This window comes from Fonsecaea pedrosoi (assembly GCF_000835455.1).
Source record: "Fonsecaea pedrosoi CBS 271.37 unplaced genomic scaffold supercont1.1, whole genome shotgun sequence".
NCBI classification, from domain to species: Eukaryota; Fungi; Ascomycota; class Eurotiomycetes; order Chaetothyriales; family Herpotrichiellaceae; genus Fonsecaea; species Fonsecaea pedrosoi.
Genome location: NW_013550615.1, coordinates 4,157,591 through 4,181,504, shown reverse-complemented (window position 1 = coordinate 4,181,504; position 23,914 = coordinate 4,157,591). Strand labels below are relative to the sequence as shown.

Here is a 23,914-nt window from a genome sequence, read left to right as displayed (position 1 = left end):
ATATACACGTCAGTAATTCATAACCAGGAGGCCCTATTTAACTAGCATTTTCACACATCCTTCACACCGGAAGCAGTCGAAATCGAGTCCCTCTCCCACCGGTGGCTTCGAGACACATGTCTCAGGCTTACCGTCCCGCAAATGTGGCATTATGACCAGCGGAGAAGCCAGAAAGGAGGAAAACACCGATAGCAATTCTTCTGTGCAACAGCTCTCGGGTCACGAGTCGACTCCTGCCGCAGCTGCTGCCGAACCCGAGCTCGATGACTTTGGCTTGCCCAAAAGACCGGTGAGGGTCAACCCACCCACAAACTCGGACGATAGTAGTGATGATGATCACGATACATTCCATGATGCCGAGGTGCCTGCGGACAAAACGGTCACAAGCGAGGGGGACACCAAAGAGGTTATTGGCGAGTCACAGCAGAAAGCGGAAGAGCATCCAGGATTAGTGGACAAAAGCAACCAACAATCGTGTCCTCCGGAGGCGCCTACAAAATCAGATGGAACCGCAATAGGTACGGAGATGGAGGATAGCAAGAAAGATCAAGCTATTGGAGAAGAACCGAGTCTCGAGACAAAACCCGCAGACAGCATTCCACCGCTAGACACAGCATTGAAGTCCGACACGAAGCAGGACGAACAATCAGCTGATAGTGCAATATCTCCGTCTGCATCTCGAATATCTGGCACAGTCATCCCGAAGCGGAATTCACGATCCAATGCTGCCACAGCCTCCGAATGGTCCCATCAAAGGCAAATTGCGGCTGCGAACCGATCGGATGACGAAGATGAGGAGGAAGAATGGCAGCCAATGCCGGCCATTGATGAGTTTGATATTTTTGATGATAATGGACATCTGGTGGCGAAAGGGCACAGAGAAACCGAGCAAGAGGCAAATCCCTACGCGGGCATTGGCGGTGCTGGGAAAGGTTATACTAGGGTTCAGCTTGACGAAGATGCACAATCAGCTACAAGTCTAGACGAAGACACGAACTACCTTTTTCGAAATGGCCAAAAGGCGGAAGACACGGGAAACAAGGATGACGAGGATGATGATGAGCAGCGGGATGCCCTCAGTCAACTGCAGGCGACCAAAGACCTCCTGACGGAGGGCCAGCGGATAGCCTACGTCGGCGTGGTCCGTTTGACGATCCACAAAATGTTTTCAGCCCTGGGAGACCTGGAAAGACCAAAATCTGTGCGGAAAGAACTGACGAGGTCTCTGGAGAACATGGATATGTGGGGCCAAAAGATGATGGTTCGGTTGTACTCTCATATGGACATCAACCAGGCGGAGCAGATAATGATCGAACAGCTCGCCGAACATGGGGTGCAGCCTTCTGACCTCGTTGCTCCTCTCATGCTGAATGCGAAAGTGAAGAATCCAATGGCCGACGAGACTGCGACCGAGACTTCGAAGCCAGACAGCTCACGAAATAGAGATTCGACGACTTCTGCAGCCTCCTCGAAAGGGGACGCTGTTCCTTTGAAAGAGGTGAAGGAGGGCGAAGATGTCCCTGAAGTCCACGGTCCGGAAGACATGCCTCACACCAAGGAGATCGAGCTCGATTTGCGGTGGACTGTCTTATGTGACTTGTTTCTGGTTCTGATTTCGGACGGTCAGTACGACTCTCGATCGAGACGATTACTTGAACGGGTTGGCTCGACAATGGATATTAGCTGGACACAGATATGTCGATTTGAGAAAAGGGTGATTGATGCCCTGGAAATGCAAGAAGAGGAAGCCAAAGAGAACTGGGATGAATCCGAACACATGGAAAAACGACGTAAACGCGCGCTCAAGAAGAAATACATGGTCATGGGTCTAGCGACTGTCGGTGGCGGGCTTGTCATTGGTCTGTCTGCTGGATTACTTGCACCCTTCATTGGCGCAGGTCTGGCAGCTGGTTTCACGACCATTGGGGTCACCGGTACCGCAGGCTTTCTAGGAGGGGTGGGTGGAGCGGCCTTGATCACTTCTGCTGCCACAGCCGCTGGTGGCACGATTGCGGTTCGAGCTGCAGATCGACGGACAGGCAGTGTCAAGACGTTTGAATATCGACCGCTGCACAACAATAAACGGTTGAACCTTATATTGACGATTTCTGGCTGGATGACTGGCAAAGTTGACGACGTGCGGCTGCCTTACAGCACAGTCGATCCTATCATGGGCGACATCTACTCGTTGCTTTGGGAGCCAGAAATGCTTCAGTCGATGGGTGACACTATCAATATCCTCGCCACTGAAGCTTTGACCCAAACTGTGCAACAAGTTCTTGGGAGCACGATATTAATCACCCTTATGGCATCAATACAGCTGCCAATTGTGCTTTCTAAACTGGCCTACCTCATCGACAATCCCTGGAGTGTGTCCCTCGACCGAGCCACGGCTGCAGGTCTAATCTTGGCCGACTCATTGATCGACAGGCACCTTGGTCAGAGACCAATCACCCTGCTAGGCTTCTCTCTCGGTTCAAGAGTCATCTTCTCCTGTCTGAAGGAGCTGTCGAACCGTGGAGCATACGGCTTAGTCCAGAATGTCTACATGTTCGGGTCGCCTGTCGTTGTCAGCAAAGATGACTACTTGCGAGCTCGGTCTGTTGTATCGGGGAGGTTCTTGAATGGATATGCTTCCAACGACTGGATTCTTGGATACTTGTTTCGGATGACGTCGGGCGGTATCATGCGAGTTGCTGGCCTTGCACCCGTCGAAGGGATTCCAGGAGTGGAGAACATCAACGTGAGCACATGGGTTAAGGGCCACATGGCTTATCGTGCTGCTATGCCACGGCTCCTACGAGAAGTTGGATGGGAAGTCGAGAGCGACGAATTTACCGAGATCGAAGATCCAGATCCCGAAAATCACGCGCAGCGGCAGCGAGAACTCATCATGGAGATCGACGAGGCCAGAAAGAAAGCTGAAGAGAAACCCGACAAGAAACGTTTCGGCATCTTCAAACGAGGGAAACTAGCCGAGAAAAAGGGTTGGGAGAGATACAATGCCAACGACGCCAGCCACAAGCGGAACGCCAGTACCTCTTCTACAGAGCCTGGTGCCAACGGTGATATCAACGTTTTGTTTGACGTCGATGCGATCCGAAGAGAATTAGCGAGCGAAATGATTGAAGTCAGAGAGTTGGACAGCACTCTTCCGCCCATGCAAATAATGTCCGTCAAGGACGGCGAAAAACACGTTGAATACTTGCGCCTCCCACCTGGAATTAAGCCCGAGGAGGTTGCGAGGCTGAATCTCCCGCCACGTCCGGACGAGATTGATGTCTCTTTCGCGCCTGTTCAGCAGCCTACTCCAATTCGCCCTGCACGGTCGTCATCTTTGCGACCCGCGTCTGTAGCAAGCCCTCAACGGTCTCCTCGTATAAGCCCCCAAAGATCTCCTCAACGATCTCCGGACCCGAACAGGCGGTTGTCCTACGCCTATTCAGAGCCAAGGGATCTAGCCAGTCCACCGCCAGCTCCCAGCGCTACACCTTCTGCTTCTCCTAGACCGGAGGCTTACCACGCTCCTACGGACGCCGTTCGACCGGATCTCAAACCGCGTGTAACCGACTCTGCCATACCAAGTTGGGGTCGCCCGTCGACACCATTTGACGATGGAGTTGCTCCGCCAGTACCGAAGCTAGATTTGGAACGCAATGCCTGGGCTGATGACGATGACGAGTTTGGGCATAACCGTGGCGAGATCAGTATGACGTTCGAATAAAGTACCAATAGACTCGACCACGGTACAAAACAAGGAACGGCTTTTATTGCATAGCGAGGCGCCGGATAAAGGGGTTATCTCGAATGGTCTCAAGGTATAGGACCCAAAACAGGGGCACAGTACGCATTATCATTGATGCAGCACCTCGTTGGCTTTTTTGCAGAATGCTCATATATTAATTTCCCTCTGTGATCTCAGATTCAGGATGTCCAATCTGTCTCTGCTACTTTCCATGACGACAGGTGCCCAGAAAAAATTGTCCATTCTTGATGCCCCTGTCGTTTCGGCCGCAATTCCTTTTCAGACGTGGCCTTGGATCCCATTTCCGCACGGGCTGGCATTGAAAGGTCATCCCCGACTGCCTTGGTGATGCACCGAAATCTGTTTCTTTGTTTGTTTTGTCCCGAAACCACGCACAGGGAAAAAAGAGCCCGTCTTGCCTTGGGGTGAAGGCATTGGCGTCATTGTCGTTCGACGAGTCTTTATCGACAGGTAAGACATTGTCTATTCACCCAGTTTTTCCTTTGAACAGAAGCAGAAACGAGGCAGGATGTTGTACGTGTACCCGGATTCGTTCCCTCTACAGATAGCTATCAATTGCCTTGTAACTCTTCTTATGCAAGGCGGTGGAAGGTTCAAATACAGGCTCTCAAAGCTCAGTCATTTCTGTTCTGCTCTTCTTTCCAACGAACACACCCATCACTCTCCCTATTCTTATTCCATCCCTAACCTAACCACTCAAGCCGAACACAGCATGACTGCTCAATCATACTGGACGCGCCCCTGGGCTGTCGTCCCGCACGTGAACTCCCTCTTCCTCTTCTTGTTCCTGTTCCGGTACCTGAGGTTCGTCGTCCATCTGGCAAGTTTCTTCCTCTATCGCCCGTCTCCCACTGCACGGTTCCCATCGCTGACAGAAAGAGACTGCACAGTCGTCCTTCCCACCTGCGCGCCCGAGGACCCTGCCTTTTCCCGATGCGTCGAGTCGGTCGTGAGGGCGTCGCCCTCGGCCATCCACATTGTGGCTGTGGGCAAGGCGCAAGAGAAACAGGTATGGGTGACCATCTTCCCGCTCATCAGTCGCTTCCCCGGCGTCTGCTTCAGAGTCTCATCTATCGCCCAGGCAAACAAGCGGCACCAGATCGCAGCGGCCCTGCCGGTCGTCGGCACCCCAATCACGGTCCTTTGCGACGACCATGTGATTTGGCCCTCGCCGCGCATCCTGCGGGTGGCGGTCGCGCCGTTCGACGCCGACGCACGGGTCGGCGGCGTGGGGACCAACAAGAGAGCGATCCGCCACCCCCACAAGGGCTCGTGGGCGAAGTTCTGGAACGTGCTGGGGGCGCTGTACCTCGAGCGGCACAACTTTGAGCACACGAGCTCCAACGCCGTCGACGGCGGCGTCGCCGTCATCAGCGGCCGGACGTGCCTCTACCGCACTAGCATCCTGCAAGACCCGGCCCTGCTGGCCCGGTACGTGGACGAGCGGTTCCTGTGGGGGCTGTGCGGCCCGCTCAACACCGACGACGACAACTTCCTCACCCGCGCCGTCGTCCGGCGCGGCTTCACCGTCAAGTTCCAGAACACGCCCGACGCCCTGGTCCTGTGCGACGTCGGCGAGTACCCAAAGTTCCTGGCGCAGTGCCTCCGTTGGGCGCGCACCACGTTTCGAAGCAACATGTGCTCGCTGTTCACGGACGGGGCCGTCGTCTACCGCGCCCAGCCCTGGTCGGTGTACTCGCTCCAGCTCAGCCTGATGGTCAACTTTGCGCTGTTCTACGACGCCGCACTGGTGTGGACGCTGATGAGCGGGGCATCCGCCCCTCCCACGATGCTGCACCTTGTCCTTCTCGTCGCGTGGATCCTCCTCTCAAAGCTCCCCAAGCTCCTGCCCCATTTCGTCCGGCACCCGGCCGACCTGGTCTTCCTCCCGGGCTACTACGTCTTTGCGTACGCGCACTCGCTGATCAAACTGTGGGCGCTGCTGACGTTCTGGGACACGCGGTGGTCCGGACGGGATTTGGAGGGCGTCAATCGCGTCGCGGCCGAGGGTGTCACGGACACTGATACTGATACTGATACTGATACTGTCCCTGTCACTGCCACTGGTGATACGAAATAGCCTACGAACAATCTTATTCGGACATACAAGGGGAGGCTCAATCATCCACCCATGGCTAGTCTTATGTATGTATGTCCTCGACAGGATCAGGAAGTTCACCTGGGCCAAAATCAGTGATGCGGGAGTGTCGGGGGAGTTGTTGATAGTAGCCCATTCGACCAGGAGGTGAATCGTCGTGCATACACAGGAGAGAGACTGCGACAAGGGAGACATCGGAAGGAATAAGTATGGCAAGACTGGACAGGAGCAGGAGGGAGGGAAAAAAAATCCCTTTTTGGAGGAGCCTCGCATATTAAGGCAGATTCTATTCTTGGACCCCGGGTGGCTATATTACCAAGAACGAGTCAAGTGTTTCCAATGCCAGGGATGAGCTAGCGACAACTCATGTATTTTCTGACTCTGGCGAGCCAATTTCCCAGATCTCGATGCAGTCAAAGATACCCCATGTACAAGAGTTGCTAGCGAAGCATTGTTCCAATTGTCATTGCATTCCTTGTACCGTGTATACCATGAGATACTCGATCCCTTTTATTTTATTCCGCCTGCAATGTCCAGAACGCCGCTGTAACCAGCTCATCCTCTCCATGTCCATGTCAGTGTCAACCTCGCTTTCATGCTTGCGAGGCACCAACATAACTCCTAAGTGCTTATACAATTACATGTCGTTTCGTAGCCTTGGCTCCGCGTGCTCTTAATAGATCCAAGACGTCACCGTGTCGAGATGGCTGCGATCCATTTCTGTTCGTCTTTCCTGTTCAACTAGTTAGATTCAACCCCTCAGAGCAAAAGGAAGCGGGACAATGCCACGTGCAAACATACCGATCGAAATGTAGCAACATGCCCAGCACGGGGATCAATTGCCGCTGGTGCCCTTTGTCCTTCTGTTCGAGGAACTGCAATAGCACATTCTTCAAGTACACATAGTCGACCGTTCCTTGGCTCAGGCCGGCTGGTGCTCCCGTCGTGGTATTCGGGGTCTCGCTGCGACTGGTCGTCGTGGAGAGAATCCGTTCTTTGGGTGCCGGGGATCTCGCATTGGCGGAATCGATAGACGTCCTCGAGCTCGGCGCATTCGAATCGACTCGGCCTAGATTAGGTCTGCCCGGAATCCTGGAGTTTGCTTGAGCCGCCTTCAGTTCCTCGGTGAGATTCTTGTTGGCCTTTGTCAATTTCTCAACCCTCTCTTTGGCTTCGTCACCTATCCTCCGCAACTCGGCCTTCTGCGCGTCCAGTTCCCTGACCTGCCGTTCGCTGTCGTCCAACGCCTCCCTCAACACCGTCATTGCAGCTTTCACCTCCTCAACCTCCCTCGCCGCCCGTGTTGCACTTTGTTCTAGTTCTTCTCGCCTCCGCTTCCACTCCTTCAGCCTGCTCTCCAGCTCTTCCTTCTCATCTTCCACCACTTTGAGGGACCGTTGTGCATCACGGGCTTTGCTCCTCGCCTCCTCGACCTCGCGCATCATGCGTCGCTGACTGACGCTCGCCTCATCCTCCACTCGATCTCTCTCCTCGATGGCTGCGTCCATGCGTTCCTTCATCTCTCTTAACCGGGATTCCGTCCCAGCTGAAGATTGATCCAGCAGCATGCGCATGGTTTGTCCTTCGCGCGTACGTTCGGAGAGCATTCTCTGTGTTTCATTGAGCTCCTCTTCGAGGCTCTCGGCCCGCGTTGTGGCTTCTCGGGCTTGCATATTGAGTTCATGAGTCTGGTCGCGGAGAGATTGGACTAGGGCTTGGGAAGATGTGTGGAGGGCTGTTTTGAGGGAAACTTCGTCTTTCAGTTCAGAAATTTGACGGGCTTGAGCTGAAACTTGCTCCTCGAGATCGGCTAATTTTGTCTTGAGTGTCGTTGATTCTTCCTTTGCTTTCAAAAGGTCTTTGGTGAGTCGGTCTGACTGAGTGATAGCTTGTTCACGTCGGCTCTCCGCCGTCTGGAGATCGGACTGCGCCCTTTCAAGATCCTTTTCTGTCCTGGTCCTTGCATTGATCTCCTGCTCAATCTTCTGTTGGAGTTCTTTGATCTCATTGTCTTTGTCCCCGAATCTCTTGCTAAGCCCCTTAAGCTCGGCTTTGATATCTTCGTGTCGGGCTTCGAGCCTGTTAAACTCTCCAGTCTTGTTTTTCAGATCATCCTTTGCGGTTTTGAGCTCTGCAACCTCATTACGCAGACTCCGCAATTCAGGTTGTGCTTTGGCGAGTAGTTCTTTGAGATCGGTGATGTCTTTGAATCGGCCAGCTGCGAGTTGCTCAGAGGCAGAAAGATCGGTCTCCAGCTTGGAGCATCGTACTTTGAGTTCGTCGTATTGCTCAAGTATTTGCTTGTGTGCCTCTTCCTTGTCTGCGCCACTTGCGATGGCGGCTCGAGCTTCCAATAGCTCCTTTTCCAGTTTGTCCACGGCATCTTGGAGGTTGTCCTTCTGCGCTTGGGCATCCTTCAATGCATCACGAGCCTCGACGTGTTCTTCCCCTTGATGCAAGAGGTCATCTCGCAATGTCTCAATCTCTTCTTGCAGCCCTTCTTGGTCTTTCAATTGTTTGGAAAGCCGCTGAATGGCATCTTCTTTGGATGCTAGCTCTGCCTTGAGCCCCGAGATCTCCTGTTCCAACTTGGAAACATCTACGCGGGCCTCGACATCATCTACTTCAGCCAGATTTTCAGACACTTTGACTGGGGTTGCACTTTCTGCTGCTTCGTCTGTAGCGGCCTGCGGTTGACCTTTGCCCTTCTTCTTTTTCTTGTTCTTCTTCTTGGATGCACCTGTGCCTGCTTCTGATGGTGCTGGAGAAGCCGTGGCTGTTTCTGTAGGGGTCTTGTTAGAGGAAGCCCTTTGCAAGCCGAAATTATCCGACAGATACTGGACAACATCTTCGCGCGTCCGTAAGGTGTCAAGTGTAGATTTCGTCTCCGCATCAAGGAAACCAAGTACTTTGGTGGAAGGTCGTTGCGAATACTCGTCCTTGGTGGCTTGGATCTCGGCCTTCAGTTCAGTCACTGTTGCTTCAGCTTTGTCCAGTTGACTGCGCAGAGTATCCATGATCCCTTGCACGGTCGCAAGCTTCTTCTCGTTTGATGTGTTATCTTGGCTCTTTGCTGCCTCCTGTCTCTCTGCAGACTTGTACATTGCAAGTGTGTCTTCGAGGTCCTTGACAATGGAGTCTTTCTGCGACAGCTTTTCGTTGAGCAATTCCGTATCCTTGGTTCTGGAAACGATCTGTTCTTCAAGTTTGGCATTGTTCGCTTCAAGCTCTCTGATTTGGCTCTCTAGGGATTGCACCTGCGAGACCGCCTCCAGTCTTCCTGCCTGCAGTTCGTCGATCTCCTTTTGTAACTCATCTGTCCTTGTGGTATTCGAGGCAGCCCTTGCCTCTAACTCGGTGACACGATTCTGCAGCTCATTCTTAATCTCGTCAAACTTGTCCTTCGCATCACGAAGACTGTGTAGCTCCCGAGTGGCAGTCTCTAGGCTCTCCACCATGCTTTCGGTCGATTCGCGAGCAACCTTTAGATCTCCTTGTAAACCGGCGACTTGTTTCTTCAGGCTTTCGACCTCTGCTTGACTCTCATGTAACTCGGCTTCCATCTTGGACTGTTCGGATTCGAACGAGAAGAATTCTTCCGAGGTTTCTTTTGGTGGAGACATTGCCTTGTGTCGAGGCGAGAATAACGAGAAGCTCGCAATCCGGGAAGTGGTACTCGAAGGTGATTTGGCAGTGTTTTCAGAATCCGCCGCCTCCTTCAGGGACGAGTTGTCGCCAGTTGTAATAATGTGCGGACTACCCATGGAAAAGTTCTTCTCCTCAGATGTCTTCTGTTGAGACAACGTCTCGACCTTGTTCTTCAACGTGCTGATTTCTTCTTGCAGTCCCTTGGACTCGTCCTCTGCGGCCTGGAATTTCTTCTTGTAGTCGTCCCTGTCAGACGTGACTCGTTTCAACTCATCCACGACCATGTCGCTCTTCAAATTGATCTGATTTAGATACTCGACCAAAGCGCCGGGGTCGTTGATACTCGTCAAGGGGGTGTTCTCGCGCAGTGAGGCTTCGAAAGCATCGACGGCCTGTATCCGTCCATGGGCTGTTCTATAAGCTTTCAACAATTCTGCGTATTTTGATTCCATCCGATCCAGCCTGCGTAGCTTTACCCGCACCTCGGTAGGGAGGTCTTGAGGACGTAAGGAGGTAGCGGCGGTGCCATTGGCATCTGACACTTTGCTGTCAACGGACCCCACGAGGGTTTGCGTGTCCAGTCCATCCTCGGAAGCGGCCGTGTCTTTCTCCTTGCCTTGCTCTTTCTCCTTCTCCTTGTCATTTCCCTCAGGCTTCGGGGTGGCGGCCCTGCTGGGAGCCGCGCTCTCATCGTCTCCGATCGCGAACTCTGGTTCAAACTCTGAGGGATCGGGGCCTTTGTCGGTCGAGTCATTTGTCTGCTGTTCTCTCAGCCTGGAGCTGGCGCGCTGGCGGCTGCCATTCTGAGCTTGCGGGCGCCGTTTCTGCGGAGCCCTCGTCGTTTGAGCGCTGTTGGCAGCTTGACGTTGTCGCGCTTGCTCTTCCGCAATGTGGCTGTCGATGACGCCCTTGAGACGCTATTATTGATGCGGTCAGACTCCCGAGTTCACATCGTCCAGTTGGCGGACATACCTGAAACATCTCCAGCTTTGCGGTATTGCTAACAACTGACCACAGGGCAGATAGGAGCCAAGTTCATCGACAGTCGATAGTCAGTGCAGCAAGACGCTCGAAATATCGCGAACTCCGCAATCTGGGTCGCCGTTATGGCGGGTCAGCCCAGGGTCGGAGTGGAGAGAGTTGGAGATGACAACTAAGTCCAAACGGTGTTGCTTTGAGAATTTCCTTCCTTGTTCATTACATAAAAGGATCCTAAACACCTCGCTGTCGTCACACATCTACTCTCTATCTGGGCCTACGAATGCGTTGGTGGGATATCTGAGAATGCGTGGTCTTCGTGTCGTGCCAGTGTTAAGCCACCATTGCCACCTGGTTTCTTGGATTCGCACCCTTCAATTTAAAGTTCTCCTCGTGGATGTCTCCCAAACTCATGTTATAAAGCTTTGGCTCCAGCGCCATCCAGTGGCCTAGCATGGTGACGCACGCCCTTTGTCGAGAATTGTTCGCAGGTCGCGTTGATCAATAACTTTTTGACCGAATGTGTGACCTTGGATTTCCACCGCATTCCCGCCATGACCACAGCTCTTCAATATTGCTGTAACTGATCCTGCTTCGTCGATGAGGTTTCGGTATTGTGTCAATATGGCGAAGAGCGACCGTCGTACACAGTCCACAATTAAGCCGGAGCGCATCCTTGAACCGTGTATCGAGAGATATGCGGCGGGTAGGATGGGCTTGACTAGGATGGCCTGACAGATACCACTTATGGTTCCGCCTTTTCATTTAGCCAGACGCCCACTTGATATGTTTAGCAGAAGCTGTTTCCTGTGTCTTTTCTGGCGAGCATTTTCACTTGAGGACGACATTCGCTCCTCTAGCCGCAAGATATTGGTCTGGTACGCCCTGCGGTAAACTTCTCACCACCGCGAAGATCTCCCCGTCGTAGTATCTCAGCTTTGTCTTGGGATCTGTATATTTGGCCGGCAAGCCCGTAATGTCACAGTAATGCTTGTGATTTGCGGGATGTAGACTCGGAGCGCTCTCAATGTTGGTGTAGGTGACGGCTGGGCCTCCCGTCATGCCACCAGCTCCCAGAAGTGTGATATTTGACGCTCTCTCCCTCTGCAAATTCCTTTCTAGTACCAGGGTGCTCAAACTCTGTGTCGCCTGGGCCATATTGAGGGGTTTCGCCGCTGAAGAAGGGGGATAGGCGGGTGTAGATGCGCCATCGGAATTCGCGCCCGTGGCCGGGAGAGGTGTCGAGGCGCCCGAGTTGTTCTGGGTGGCGAGCACGGAGGCTTCTTTTCGTTGCGACTCGGAGATGATCTGCTTGGTGTTCTTGTTTCGTCGCGTGCCGGGCTTCCAGTGTGCATTGCGGAAGGGCTTGGGCGTGTAGTAAATATCCATTTGATCGAGGAGTTGCTGGTGGGAATCATCTTGGGGCTGTGGGGTGGATGGAGGCATTGTCGCTGGAGGAGTTCGAGGATAGTTTTCACGGCGTGAGATCGTGCCGTATTTTGTTCACCTACTGCTAATTTTCAATGAGCAGTGTACAGTCTTGAGAATGTGCAGATGCGGGATCTCGGACAAGGTTTGGAGAGCCACAGACGCAGACGGCGAGACGGGGAACAGGGATCGCGTTCCGCGTACGAGACTCGGGAAGTTACTGTCGATCTGCCACCTCAAAAAAGGGACTTTGTTGTTTGTTGTTTTCTTTCTACAGATCTTGAACTGCGCTCCAGAACCAGGAGAAGATAACGAAGACGCCTTTCACAAGCTTAAACTACCTTGAGGGACATAGCTACTTGTACGGACACAACATCAGAATAACCCCTCTATCGCGCCAACCACATTCGCCACATGCCGAAGCCCATGACTGCAACAGCCGCGCTAGCACCCGTCCACGCAAGTATACCTCGTTGGACCTGGGCCTGGATGATTCTGTCGGTTGCTTCTGCGTCGTTGACACGTGGAAATGGTACGTTGGGCACGTCACAGTCGAGAATCTTGCACAACGGCTCCCATCCCTCCTTGACGTCGTAGAACCAGAGGCGCTCGGGCGGGACAACTCTTTTCACGTACTCCATATGCTCGTTGTATTGTCCTGGGTGCGGATGATTGTGCCCGGACCGATAGAACAGCTCGCCGAACCGGCCGTACCTGAGGGCGTCGGAGAAGGCCTTCCAATACCTCATGGTCGGCAACAGCGCAAGCAGGAAAGCGAGCACCCTGTCGTTCCGATCCGCCTCCGTGTCTGTCTTTGCCGCGATTCGTTCCATGCTCTTCCACCAGCTCTCCGGGTCCCGTGTCGTGCAGATGAACTTGGCGTCCGGAAACAGCTCTACCAGTTCTTCGGTGAAGAGGATGGGTGGCATGTCCGTGACGGCGGTGTACCCGGACAACAAGTTCTTGAGTCCATGGAGAACCACCTTTTTGTCCGACTCGGTTTCGATGGGTGTATGCTTGCACAGGTGAATCCAGGCGCGTATGTGGTCTTCTCCCGCGCCCACCAGTTGACTTCCACCATGATATACCGGTCCGCCAAGGAGAATCTCCAACGCCCGACTGAATGATGCCGTTCCAGTACGGGACCTAGTCGGTGGTAAGTAATTGCGCAGCTATATCAGGAAGGAAAACCATAGAGTTCGGGAAGTCCCAGAAGCGCCACAAGGCCAAAGGGTTGTAGAGAGTACGAGACATACATGCCGCAGCCAATCACCTGGAGCCTCGCATTGGGATCGGGCTTTGATGCCTCTTGACCCATATTACACACAGATGAGCGAGTTGTAGGACGCGAATCCCATGCAATTTTCGAGTAATCTCAATTGAGCTTTCAGAACGCACCTGGGACACCCGGCTACGAACTCACCACATTTTGTAAGAAACGCACCTCCGCCCATCGCGCACCGTACCATGTCCAAATGAACGAAACCACACCCGTAACCCGTCCTATGATGCCTTTTCTCCGTACTCGGTTCCCTGTTTGGTGCTACCCGGCGATGCCACTATTGGTAAGTCAAGGCGACCATTATAGATCTCCGCTGTGCCGATCGTGATGCTAGTCGCAAGCATATATGCACCTCCGACAATATATGGGTGGGGCGGCATATGGTGCTGTACCAATGCGGCGATGATGTGCACAGGCCATTCATCCGTGTCGTCCTCATCACGACCAGTCTGGAGGACAGTTCAATAAATTTTGTGAAAACTCTCAGGCAATATTTTGATGCGGTTGGGTTGAGGAATACCTACATAGTTGTTCCTGCGAAAGGAGCATATCTCCGTTGATCCGACCGCTTCGCAAAGATACACCCCTTCCTCGAAATATCTCAACGCGTTTGAACTCTGATGGCTTCGGCAACAGCATCTGCCAGAGTCTCCATCACGTCCTCCGCCTCGATCAGGTAATTGTCTCGCTTGTCGTACAGGGTCCCTCCTTCGGCCCAAATTCTCCTCAGGGTGAAGAGGCCGGCCCAAGGCTTCCCAGCATCCCAAGCTTCCTGCTCAAGCTTCTTCAAAGCAGCAAGGCTAGTGTAGGACACTTTCCACGGCTCTCCACCCGTTTGCTTTTCAAACTCTTTGAGAATTTCCGAGTCGGTGGCCGTAAAAGAGTTGACTCGTAGTGCCTTGTTCCGGCTTGCTTCCGGATGGAGGAGAGCAAGAGCCACGAGTTTGCCAGTGCTGGGGAAGTCTATCGGTGCTATGTCCAAAGAAGTGGAGAGGGTGGCACTTACTCTTTCATAGTGGTGAAGCTGATCTTGAGATTCCCATCCCCGAGCAATACAGCTTCTTTGTTTTTAACATCGAACGTTCCAGCTTCCTTGGTAATGGGATTTGCGCTGAAATAGAGGCCGGGTTCCCCATCGGCGTATGGCCCGACAACCACATAGGTATAGTCTAGGTTGTCACAAGCCTGCAACGCTTTTCTAACCCGCAACTTGAATTGATGTGGTTTTTCGTGGGCAGAAGACGGCCCATACTCGATATCGGTTCCATATTCGGATGGGAAAAACCGGTGGACCGAAGGACTGTCGTTGGCAAGCTTAACCAGCTGGAGTTGACATTCAAGCACATTTCTGCCCAGGCATGAAACCACAGTGTCGATGTCTGTCGAGCGCCATGTTAGACCAATGATGTAAGTACATTTGAGAATCTCACCTTGGTAGGCTTTGACCACGTCGACCGAGTTGTTTAAATCGCCTAGGATGATTTCTACCCCTTCCTTTTCCAAGCTTTTGAGTTTGTCCGCCTTGGATTCATAGGAACCTGGTGACGTGAAGATAGCAATCTTCTCAAACTTGTCCTTGTTTCGCACGATTTCACGCGTAATACGACTTCCAATAAGCCCTGTTGCTCCAAATATCAAAACTCTTTTGCATTTCGGCATCTTGGCTGGGGACAACTTGAAATGAGAACCTGCTGTGAGAGTTACTCTTGCCGGATCGAAAATATTTCTGTCCAACTTAGACTGGATATGATGCTGTTTACCTGAGTCTGTATACCGAGCACGCTTCAACTCATCCACGTTTGAGTTTAAATAAAGCCCCGCGGGAATATATTAGTGGAGAAGCTCAACCCAAGCCCAATCTGGACAGAGTTCGGAGGGCTGTAATAGGGGATTTGGAAGGGTGGTGGCGGCGGGTATGGGCATTGGTGGCAGGGATTTGCGTAATGCCATGCCCAGCATTAATCAGCGAAACCTCGGCATGATCATGTGATATTCCGAGGTATCTCACTTGGTGCAGGAGAGTGACCAGCGTATAACCGCTGGTGGCCGCGTGCCTTGTAGAGTTCTTTTGTCCCTCGTAGAAACTGCCAGCACGGTTTAGCTTCAGAAACAGCGTCTGCAATGCGGGGCTGGTTCCAAATAATCTGGCAATAGCGCCGCTTTTGATGACTTCTACCTCCCTATTGGATCAGCCAGGTCGATTCCCACATCCACCACTAGATTTGGTCATCTAGCCCCACCAACATTTAACAGTACAAGGCAGCATCGCACTCGTCCAAATCTGGGCGACCACAGCACCATCGCGAACTGATCGCGTCGTGGGTCCCTTTCAATCACTCGAAGATATTTGTGACCGTGGATTGTCTAGGGAACGTCGTCGGTACTAAATCACCAAGATGGTGCGTTCCCAACAATTTTTGCTGAACACATGCTAATGTCATATCTCAGGAGAGTCCGCACGAGCAGCAACAAAGCCTCCTGTTGTCCAGGATCATAACGAACATTGTATGCCGTTGCCTGACTTTGTCTATAGGACCGAGGTTGATGGCTGTGTTTAGGAAAAACTGAATGAAGCTGTGATGATGATGAACAGGAATCTGCAGGTACCGTAGCCCAGGCAACGAAGATGAAGACTCGATCCTGAGAATGGATTACAGGATGTCAATGTTCAGAACATGAATGTTGAATTGGTGGCGCAAATGTTCAAGAACTATCAATCAAACGTTCTATTTCATCTTGAAGGTAAGAGCGTCTGAGGCGAGATGAAGACGTTGCCGAAGTGACATTTTTCTAGCAACGGACAACCTAAAGGATCCTCTGTGAGATGAGCGACTGCGGGAACCGGTCGCCAAAAGAGTGATACAGGGTCGACACTACAATAAGAGAGGTCAAAGGTACCCCCGTCGGCTTGGTGCATAGCACAGATACAGTATTGAAAAGTCCCGACAATGCAGTTGGAAGAACTTCCGATGGAGCAACAAGGATTGGAACTGAAGTGCATCGAGCGCACTTTATGATCTCTGGCGCATGATGGTACTAGCAAGTATTGATCAGCATCAAGGTATCAAGCACAATGAGTTGGTTGAGCGGACTCAGTGCCTTGGAACAGGGGGCGGATCGAGTACAAGCCACCGCTTGTGGTCAGATTCCAGCATCTAAATCCCGGTCTGTATATTAGATGTTTCTGATGCGTCCATATGTCAATCATAGCAGTATATTCACCCAAGGAATCACATCGAATTGATATCTAGCAGTCCATAATTGTTTGATGGCGCACATAAATGTCCCTCCGCCAAACGCGGGCTGCGCTGCCGCGATGCCCCTGCAGAATTTCTCCGCAGCGTGACGCGCTCTCCAACATGAATTTAATCCTTGCTGGAACCGTCTCCTTGACTTGTGTGCGCTCATTCGCATTCAAAGGTACAGAAAGACACAGCCTGCCGTGAAGCGCAAGCACAGTCAGCGGCCAACTGTCCTCACACAGACAAGGATGAATACCACAAAATGACAATCACATCCATCACCCGCCTCGCGACAGAGCGTCGCTTTCCTACGCCGCCCCCAGATGCACAACCGCAGTCGAGCCCACGAGTCTATGCCGCTCCGGACTTTCCTTTCAAAGGATGGCAGCCTCCAAAGCCAGATGGCTATCAACAGAGCGCGGCCACTCCTTCGGAAAGCGCAATAGTCATAGACAATGGTAAGTCAACACACCTACAGCCGTTGAAGCATTGGGCAGCTAACATGTGTTGGTACAGGAGCCAGCACCATTAAGGCTGGTTTCTCTTTCGACAAGAGCCCTCGATTCCTCGTACCCCCGATCATGGCAAAATTCAAAGATCGAAAGTTCAACAAGTACTGCGCCTTTGTCGGTTACGATGCCTACGCCGATGCCACGACTCGTGGCCAAATCAGGACGGCGTTCGAGCAAAATACCAGCATTCCGACAAACTGGGATATCTTAGAAGGGGTCTACGACTACATCTTCCTCAAATTGGGGGTGGACGGGGAAGGCTCTGTGGGTAGACCGCTGGTCGTCACGGAGCCTGTCGCAAATCTGGGCCACAGCAGAAGAATGATGAATGAAATGTTGTTCGAATGCTACAATGCCCCCAGTGTCACCTACGGAATCGACAGCCTCTTTTCCTATCGCCAGAACAAGGGTCAATCCGGGCTTATCGTGTCTTCATCTCATACGTCGACCCACATCATTCCAGTGTTGAATCAGAAGCCTCAGATGCAAATGTGCACGAGGCTGAATTGGGGCGGCTCCCAGGCTCAGGAGTACCTCCTGAAGCTCATCCGATTGAAGTACCCGACATTTCCTGGGAAGTTGACTCTGGAGCAGATGGAGTCGTACATCAAGCAATATTGCTACCTCTCCACCGACTACCTCACCGAACTGTCCACCTATCTAGATTGGACTGGCCTGGAAGAAAAGCGAGATATTGTAATCCAGTATCCTTTCACGGAACAGGTTGTTGTCGAGAAATCCGCCGAGGAGCTCGCCAGAATAGCCGAACGCAAAAAGGAATCTGGTCGGCGGCTCCAGGAACAAGCCGCAAAAATGCGGCTGGAGAAACTCATCAAAAAGGAGCAACAGTTGGAGTACTATCAGAAACTGCACAACTCCTATGTGAATGCCTCTACCAAAAAGGAGCAGCGTCGAATACTCGATGATGAAGAGCTCAAAGATGAAGCCGCACTAGAGAGGATCATTCGGGATCTGGATAAATCAATCAAGAAATCCAGAAACAAAGAGCTGGGAGCTCCGGAAGAAGAGGAAAACCTCGAAGAGCAGCTAAACAGATTTCCTCTTCTTGATGTCCCGGATGATCAGCTGGATGAGGACAGTATCAAGGAGAAGCGGCATCAGAGGCTGATGAAGTCAGGCGTGGAGGCAAGAATAAGGGCCAAAGCGGAAAAGGAACGTGAGCGGGCGCGCGTGGCAGACGAAGAACGCAAGGACCGCGAGTTGCGTGAAAATCACTTCGACGACTGGCTTGCGGGTCGTCGGCAACAACGCCATGCATTACTGGCCAAAATCAAAGAGCAGGCGAGGCAGAAGGCGGACTCAAGCAATCGCAAGGGCATCGCTTCGCAAATGCGGATGAAGACGTTGGCAAACCTCGCTTCAGATGGACCAAAGCGAAAGCGCAGGGGCGGAGGTGATTACGACGATGACTTCGGAGCCAACGACGACGACTGGGGCGTTTACCGTACTGTGGCCACCGAACCTGCCAGCGATGACGAGGAGCCTGAGGAAGATCCGCTCACCGCCTTGAAAGCGCTCGAGAGCGAACTTCTACAATTTGACCCAGAATTCTCGGAAAAGGACACGATTGAAGCGCAGAACGACTGGACCAAGAGTGTTTTGCACGCTTTCTTGCGAGGAGCGAGACCAGCGGATCCGGAAAGCCAACGAGAGGCAAACCAGATTCATCTCAACGTCGAACGTATCAGAGTCCCTGAGGTGGTGTTCCAGCCGGCGATTGCTGGAGTTGACCAAGCCGGTCTTGTTGAAATCATTGAAGGTGTCATCATGAGTCGGTTCTCGAACTTTGATCAGCAACAGGCGCTCCTGAAGGATGTCTTTCTGACGGGCGGAAACACCATGTTTCCCACATTCGAGGAACGCCTCAGGAAAGAACTGATTGCGGCACTCCCATGTGATTTTACAATCAATGTCCGCAAGGCGGAGGACCCGATCCTCGACGCCTGGAAAGGGGCAGCTTCTTGGTGGAGTAGTTCTGATGGAATCGACCGTGAGTCGGCCACCGTCACACATGCTGAGTATATGGAGAAGGGAAGTGATTACATCAAGGTAACCCAAGCCTCTGGCCTACCCAATTTCACTTTCAACAGCTTACACGTTGCAGGAGCATGACCTGGGTAATTTCGTCGCCCCGCCATTCACATTCGGGGGTTGAAATCTATCCAGCACTCGTTGCTAGTGAGGTCGAACCTCGAGCCTCAAGCCCCTCCTGGAATTAAGATCTTTCAAACGACGACAGCCACTCCCCGCGGATGAATACCGCCGACCGGGTACGGAGATCACTTATGCGCTTAAGCTCTGTCCTGAATGGCGGACACGAGTGACACATTTCTCTGCCACCGAGCTACGGAACCAGAACTCAGAGCTCCAAAGCCTTTCAGTCTTGTCATCCTATGTCTCGAGGCCTGCCCAGCCTCGGACTTGGTGGCACTATGATCAATCCCAGAGCCGGTGACGGAGTACGATATGTGGACCTGTGACTTGAGGAAGAACATGAATGAGATCAGGGCGTATCTATTCTGCAGAGTACAGATTCGTCTTCGAGAGAGCGTTACACAACCACAGTCGATGTTAGTTACTGGCTTGGCACGGATGCGGTGTGGCTGTGTATCGACATGATCATCGCTCGACATCATCTCTACTGGCCATCGCCAATCTACCGATCCATGAAACGTCATGTGGAGAAAGGCCCAGCTGGCAGGGGTAACGGCCATGGCCCACAGGCGTGACACGCCGTCGACTCAACGCAAGCATCACTTTCCATTGTAGCCGAGCCGCTGTGCCTCTATGAGCGGCTTCCATTTCAGGGCATTCCACATTTAGGAGGGTAGAAAGCCAGACTGACAAGCTAAATATGAAGGCTGATTCTTCCAGCCATTGCTGTTTCAAGATCGAAGCCATTCTTCTTGCCGACTTGCTGGGTCCAAGGCTCCTGGCCCCATCTAGAAATCTATGTATGGTGGCACTGAACTCGTAACGAGGAGGTTGTCAGCGCAGGAGGATCTCCGTATGTAGATGGTTGAATCCTGGAAAGGCCCATATCATCATCCTATCGCCCATTACTCGGTGTCAACCTTACGAAGTAGAGTTCTCGTATACGATATATGAACTTTCCTCTTCAGGGTTTCCCCAGCGTCCTCTGCCATAGGTGTGCCACGATCTTCGAAGCACATAGTAGAGAGTTCCGTCTCGCCGAGAATGCTTGCTATGTCAGCACCGTCAAAGAGAGCAATTTCCAAAGGACTGCACTACCATGACTGGCGATTCCCACGGCAGCGACCTGAAATAACCCAATCGGCGGCCGCATGTATCACGGAAACCGATCGGGTGCGCGCCTTACATCCATTTCAGGCCAACGCTGCTTTGCCCATCAGCGTCCTGTTTTCGCCTGGTCACCAGGGCCTCAACCCCGAAAGAGGAGGTCGAGGTGGAGTTGGAGCGTGGAGCGACGGCCGCTGGTCCACGCCGCGCTGCTCGTACTCGTCCTTGTTCCTCCTTGGTAGAGCTTCAAACAAGTCCCAGGCTGACTCAATCCTTCCGTAAGCGGGCCGTGTGCTCTTGGATCTTTTGGGATACAGGTCGCCGGCCAACCAATGGGAATAATTAATCTCTTGTCATGCTTATCCACACTGGTCCCCGAAAGCCCGACAGCCATCCCCAGGATCAGCAATGTTCGCCTTGTACGAAGAAGTCTGCCAAGGAGCAGGGGGGGGGTGTTTTGACAAGGTTGACCCACGGATGCGAGCGGTACGCGATGAGGCTTCCAGTCGTTTTCTTGGCCATGTGGCAATGGCAGTTTGATCTCAGCACCCGAAATCGAAATCAGGTCGCAAGGCTGCAGGGCGTCTAGTATGAGGCTCGTATCGATACATTCGGCCGTATGGTATTGTCATGACATGGTTTTGGTGGTCCTGTCATTACACATTGTACCGATACACAGTCTTGGCGCCTTGGCACTCTCCGTTACATTCAGATACTCGGTATTCGTGACTTTGCTCTTCTCATCGACTCGTACCTAAATCACCATTTTATCTTCCACCACCCCTGCCTTGCCCGTCGCGCCGTCGTTCCGCCACTCCTCGTCCCTGCTCGCCAGCCCTACCTCGGTCCTGCCTCCCCCGATCTCGCTGGACGTTGACCCTCTGCGAACGCCAGTCGTCATCATCTTGTCATGCTGACCACCTGGTTTACCAATTGCGGACAATTGTCCAATGCACAGATCAATCCAGCCTACCCCAGTTGCTGCTCCTTGAAAAGCTAGGAAATCCACACTACTGCATGACGATGCTGCAGCCGCAGCTCCTTCCGGAGGTCCCATCTAGCTCCCGTGGTCGATCATCCCAGTGTCAACCCTTGGCCGCTGGGATTTCGAGCTGCTCTTGTGGAGTCACCTCTCCTCTGACGGGAAGTCTGCCCATTGACGCACTTGGGTAATGTGTAGGTACCTGCGATTTCTCCTCTGCGTGGCATGCACGTCCAGTCATGAACCTGGGTAGCCAGTGCCAATCGGGTCTACCATCTGCTGCGGACTGCCTACAGAGATACTCAGCGACATGGGTTGAGGGTGTAAGCTCCTCGGAATGAGAGGCGACGAGATGAAGTTTTCCGAATCGGCACCCCTCAAGGGACGACCCACGCCCTACTTCTGGCTCAGCGCGCCACTATTACACCCGCGGCGCGAAACACGCTCAATACGATAGTCATATTAGCGGCATTGACTACCAAAGTATTTGGAGTTTCTCAATTGATTCAGGACCTCCAGGAATCTGACTGAAAGAAGAACATCTTCCTAGAAAGACTCGTGCATAATTTTCGGCCGAACAATGATCAAAGTCTTGATGGACCCGTGGCTGGGGCTTTACCCAAATCCGGCAGGCCGCAACTTCGTGGAGAACAACCACAATCACAGAACTGGCTGTTCATCGTTCGATCTCACAGTCCAACCGTGTGCCCAGTCCTGCATCAGGGGTCACCCAAGCCAACTACTAGGTCCATGACGTTTTCCCGCTCCAACCATCCCGAGGCCAAAGCCCTGAACATAGGGCTGCCGTGCATAGCTAGCTCACTGAAAGCCTGAGCAACAGGTTAGAGACCAAATGGTCTAGGCTAGCACGTGTGAAGTGTTCCGCTAGGGATACTCTGCACCACATTCGCCCATGCTAGGAACGGCATGAATAGGCAGAGAATTTAGAGCGACAGAAACAAGCCGGCAACCCCCAGTGATGTTAGCAGGGCTGGCCTACTCGATGTAAGTCCGCTCAGTCACCAGAACCCATTTTAGGGCATAACACCGGGTATACGTCGTTGTCCTGGACCCTGCATTGCAATCCTCAAATGCGGAAAGCGGTCGTGATGCTGTAAAGAGGGTGAAATCTGATGATCCTATTTCCGCATGGACGCTTGCCCACACAGCCTTGAGTCAGAACTTGCTGGCAGAGCATTGGAGTTTTGCAACACTTGCTGGTCACGTAATTGCTGACCTTTGAGGCCCGTCTAGTCAATGCTTGACTGTCCAGAGAGCTTGAGCAGGGGCCGCTTAACTACATAAAGATGGATGCAGATATTATCTCATCAGTGTACCTGCTCCGAGGTACGACAGGGGCGAATGTCACCAGTCCGAGAATTTTAGGCACATACATTGCAGGTGTCAAGGTCCCGGCTAGACGGCGCGAGGCCTCGAAAGCATGGGTGCTGGTGGCTTGCAATGCATGCATGCATGACGCATCAGAAAGGAAAATGACACCGACCTCCGCTGAATGCAATTGCTGCCCGCCGCTGCCTGGTCGAGACGGCATGCTGTCCAACGTTAGCTGTTCCAGCGTCATGAGCGCGCAGGATCGTTTCCTGTCAGCCTTGCAACCGTACCAGGTAAGCAACAGCGTGGTTGTGTCGGTGAGATACAGCGAATCCCGACTTGAAGTTGACAGTCTCTGCGACATGTTGGAGTGCTTAGGTGAAGATATATCGCTCCGTCACCAAGCTGTAGAGCGACTTGCTTCCTCATCTGGTAGGCACACTTGACGAATTCGGTACAACTGACCGATCAGGCAAGCATTCACCATTGGTTTTGTCTGGAAGAAGTTCCTCGATCGCCCTAACGCCATATGCCAGCAACATTCATGCGGCTGATTCATCGTGGTTGCTTGATCCCAATGGCGTCTTGATCAGAGAATGTGGAGTGTTACTTCAACTTCGCGTGGAGAATCCATTATCCAATGTCTCTTGTTGCGCTCCAAGTCTGTGTCTCATGCGGAGGGGATATCAATTTCCAGAACCCTGACGTCTTCCAAGACCGGCGTGAGGTTGAACAGAGGAGGTTCTTTACGGTGATTTGAAGATGCTCACGAGAGGATGCATCTTCTTTGGTGATAAGCAGGTAGGAGATTGGCAAATTAGAAGTTGAACATTTTCTGGGAGCCGCACCAGCTATATGCCGGAGTTGGGATGCTGGTACTTCATCAGGCATTGGGTCGAGCCTGTTGCAAAGTTCATCTTGATCATCCAAAACTGAGGTAGTCGAATGTCTGATGGCTCTGACCCTAAATACTTCAGCTGGCGCGCACGTCAACAGGGGAAGGGGCATTGCTGAGAAAATCGTCTGTAAGTTCACAAAAAGACATGAGCAAAGCGGCTCTCAAGTTCCCAGTGTTTGGAACAGTCACCATACATGCCGACCTCGACACAACCTCTGGCGAGACCGGACAATGCCTGGGATTGTTACAAACGCAGTGCCATGCTTGTCCTGAGCCTGACTCCATCTTTCACTCCCATCTGACATCGGAAAAGGGCTACAGCTGGTGTTCAAGGCTGAGCTATGGATCCTCCTAATCTTGGACTCTCGATTCCTTCGGACAATTTTGCCCGTGGGGTCCCAAGGTATGCCTTCGGTTCTTGTCTCCACACGTGGACAATAATCCTTCTGTCAAATGCAAGGAAGCC

General features: G+C 52.6%; 8 protein-coding genes across 8 annotated transcripts; 3 read left to right on the top strand and 5 right to left on the bottom strand.

The window, feature by feature from the left end:
• Positions 1-151: 151 nt before the first annotated feature.
• Positions 152-3,724, top strand: Z517_01514 (uncharacterized protein; the record flags this gene model as incomplete). The annotated part of the gene is made up of 1 exon (XM_013434474.1): positions 152-3,724. The coding sequence occupies one exon, from the start codon at positions 152-154 to the stop codon at positions 3,722-3,724; it is 3,573 nt and encodes a 1,190-aa protein (XP_013289928.1).
• A 754-nt stretch (positions 3,725-4,478) lies between these two features.
• Z517_01513 (uncharacterized protein) lies at positions 4,479-5,846 on the top strand (the record flags this gene model as incomplete). Its single annotated transcript, XM_013434473.1, has 1 exon — positions 4,479-5,846. One exon carries the CDS (start codon positions 4,479-4,481, stop codon positions 5,844-5,846), a length of 1,368 nt encoding a protein of 455 aa, XP_013289927.1.
• A 708-nt stretch (positions 5,847-6,554) lies between these two features.
• Z517_01512 (uncharacterized protein) lies at positions 6,555-10,493 on the bottom strand (the record flags this gene model as incomplete). Its single annotated transcript, XM_013434472.1, has 3 exons — positions 6,555-6,597; positions 6,666-10,429; positions 10,485-10,493. 3 exons carry the CDS (start codon positions 10,491-10,493, stop codon positions 6,555-6,557), a joined length of 3,816 nt encoding a protein of 1,271 aa, XP_013289926.1.
• An 828-nt stretch (positions 10,494-11,321) lies between these two features.
• Z517_01511 (uncharacterized protein) lies at positions 11,322-11,936 on the bottom strand (the record flags this gene model as incomplete). The annotated part of the gene is made up of 1 exon (XM_013434471.1): positions 11,322-11,936. The coding sequence occupies one exon, from the start codon at positions 11,934-11,936 to the stop codon at positions 11,322-11,324; it is 615 nt and encodes a 204-aa protein (XP_013289925.1).
• Positions 11,937-12,307: 371 nt separating this feature from the next.
• Z517_01510 (uncharacterized protein) lies at positions 12,308-13,236 on the bottom strand (the record flags this gene model as incomplete). The annotated part of the gene is made up of 2 exons (XM_013434470.1): positions 12,308-13,064; positions 13,175-13,236. 2 exons carry the CDS (start codon positions 13,234-13,236, stop codon positions 12,308-12,310), a joined length of 819 nt encoding a protein of 272 aa, XP_013289924.1.
• A 565-nt stretch (positions 13,237-13,801) lies between these two features.
• Positions 13,802-14,859, bottom strand: Z517_01509 (uncharacterized protein; the record flags this gene model as incomplete). The annotated part of the gene is made up of 3 exons (XM_013434469.1): positions 13,802-14,153; positions 14,207-14,579; positions 14,631-14,859. 3 exons carry the CDS (start codon positions 14,857-14,859, stop codon positions 13,802-13,804), a joined length of 954 nt encoding a protein of 317 aa, XP_013289923.1.
• A 1,845-nt stretch (positions 14,860-16,704) lies between these two features.
• Positions 16,705-19,087, top strand: Z517_01508 (uncharacterized protein; the record flags this gene model as incomplete). Its single annotated transcript, XM_013434468.1, has 2 exons — positions 16,705-16,900; positions 16,959-19,087. The coding sequence occupies 2 exons, from the start codon at positions 16,705-16,707 to the stop codon at positions 19,085-19,087; spliced, it is 2,325 nt and encodes a 774-aa protein (XP_013289922.1).
• A 3,428-nt stretch (positions 19,088-22,515) lies between these two features.
• Z517_01507 (uncharacterized protein) lies at positions 22,516-22,914 on the bottom strand (the record flags this gene model as incomplete). The annotated part of the gene is made up of 2 exons (XM_013434467.1): positions 22,516-22,771; positions 22,841-22,914. 2 exons carry the CDS (start codon positions 22,912-22,914, stop codon positions 22,516-22,518), a joined length of 330 nt encoding a protein of 109 aa, XP_013289921.1.
• Between the last annotated feature and the right edge of the window lie 1,000 nt (positions 22,915-23,914).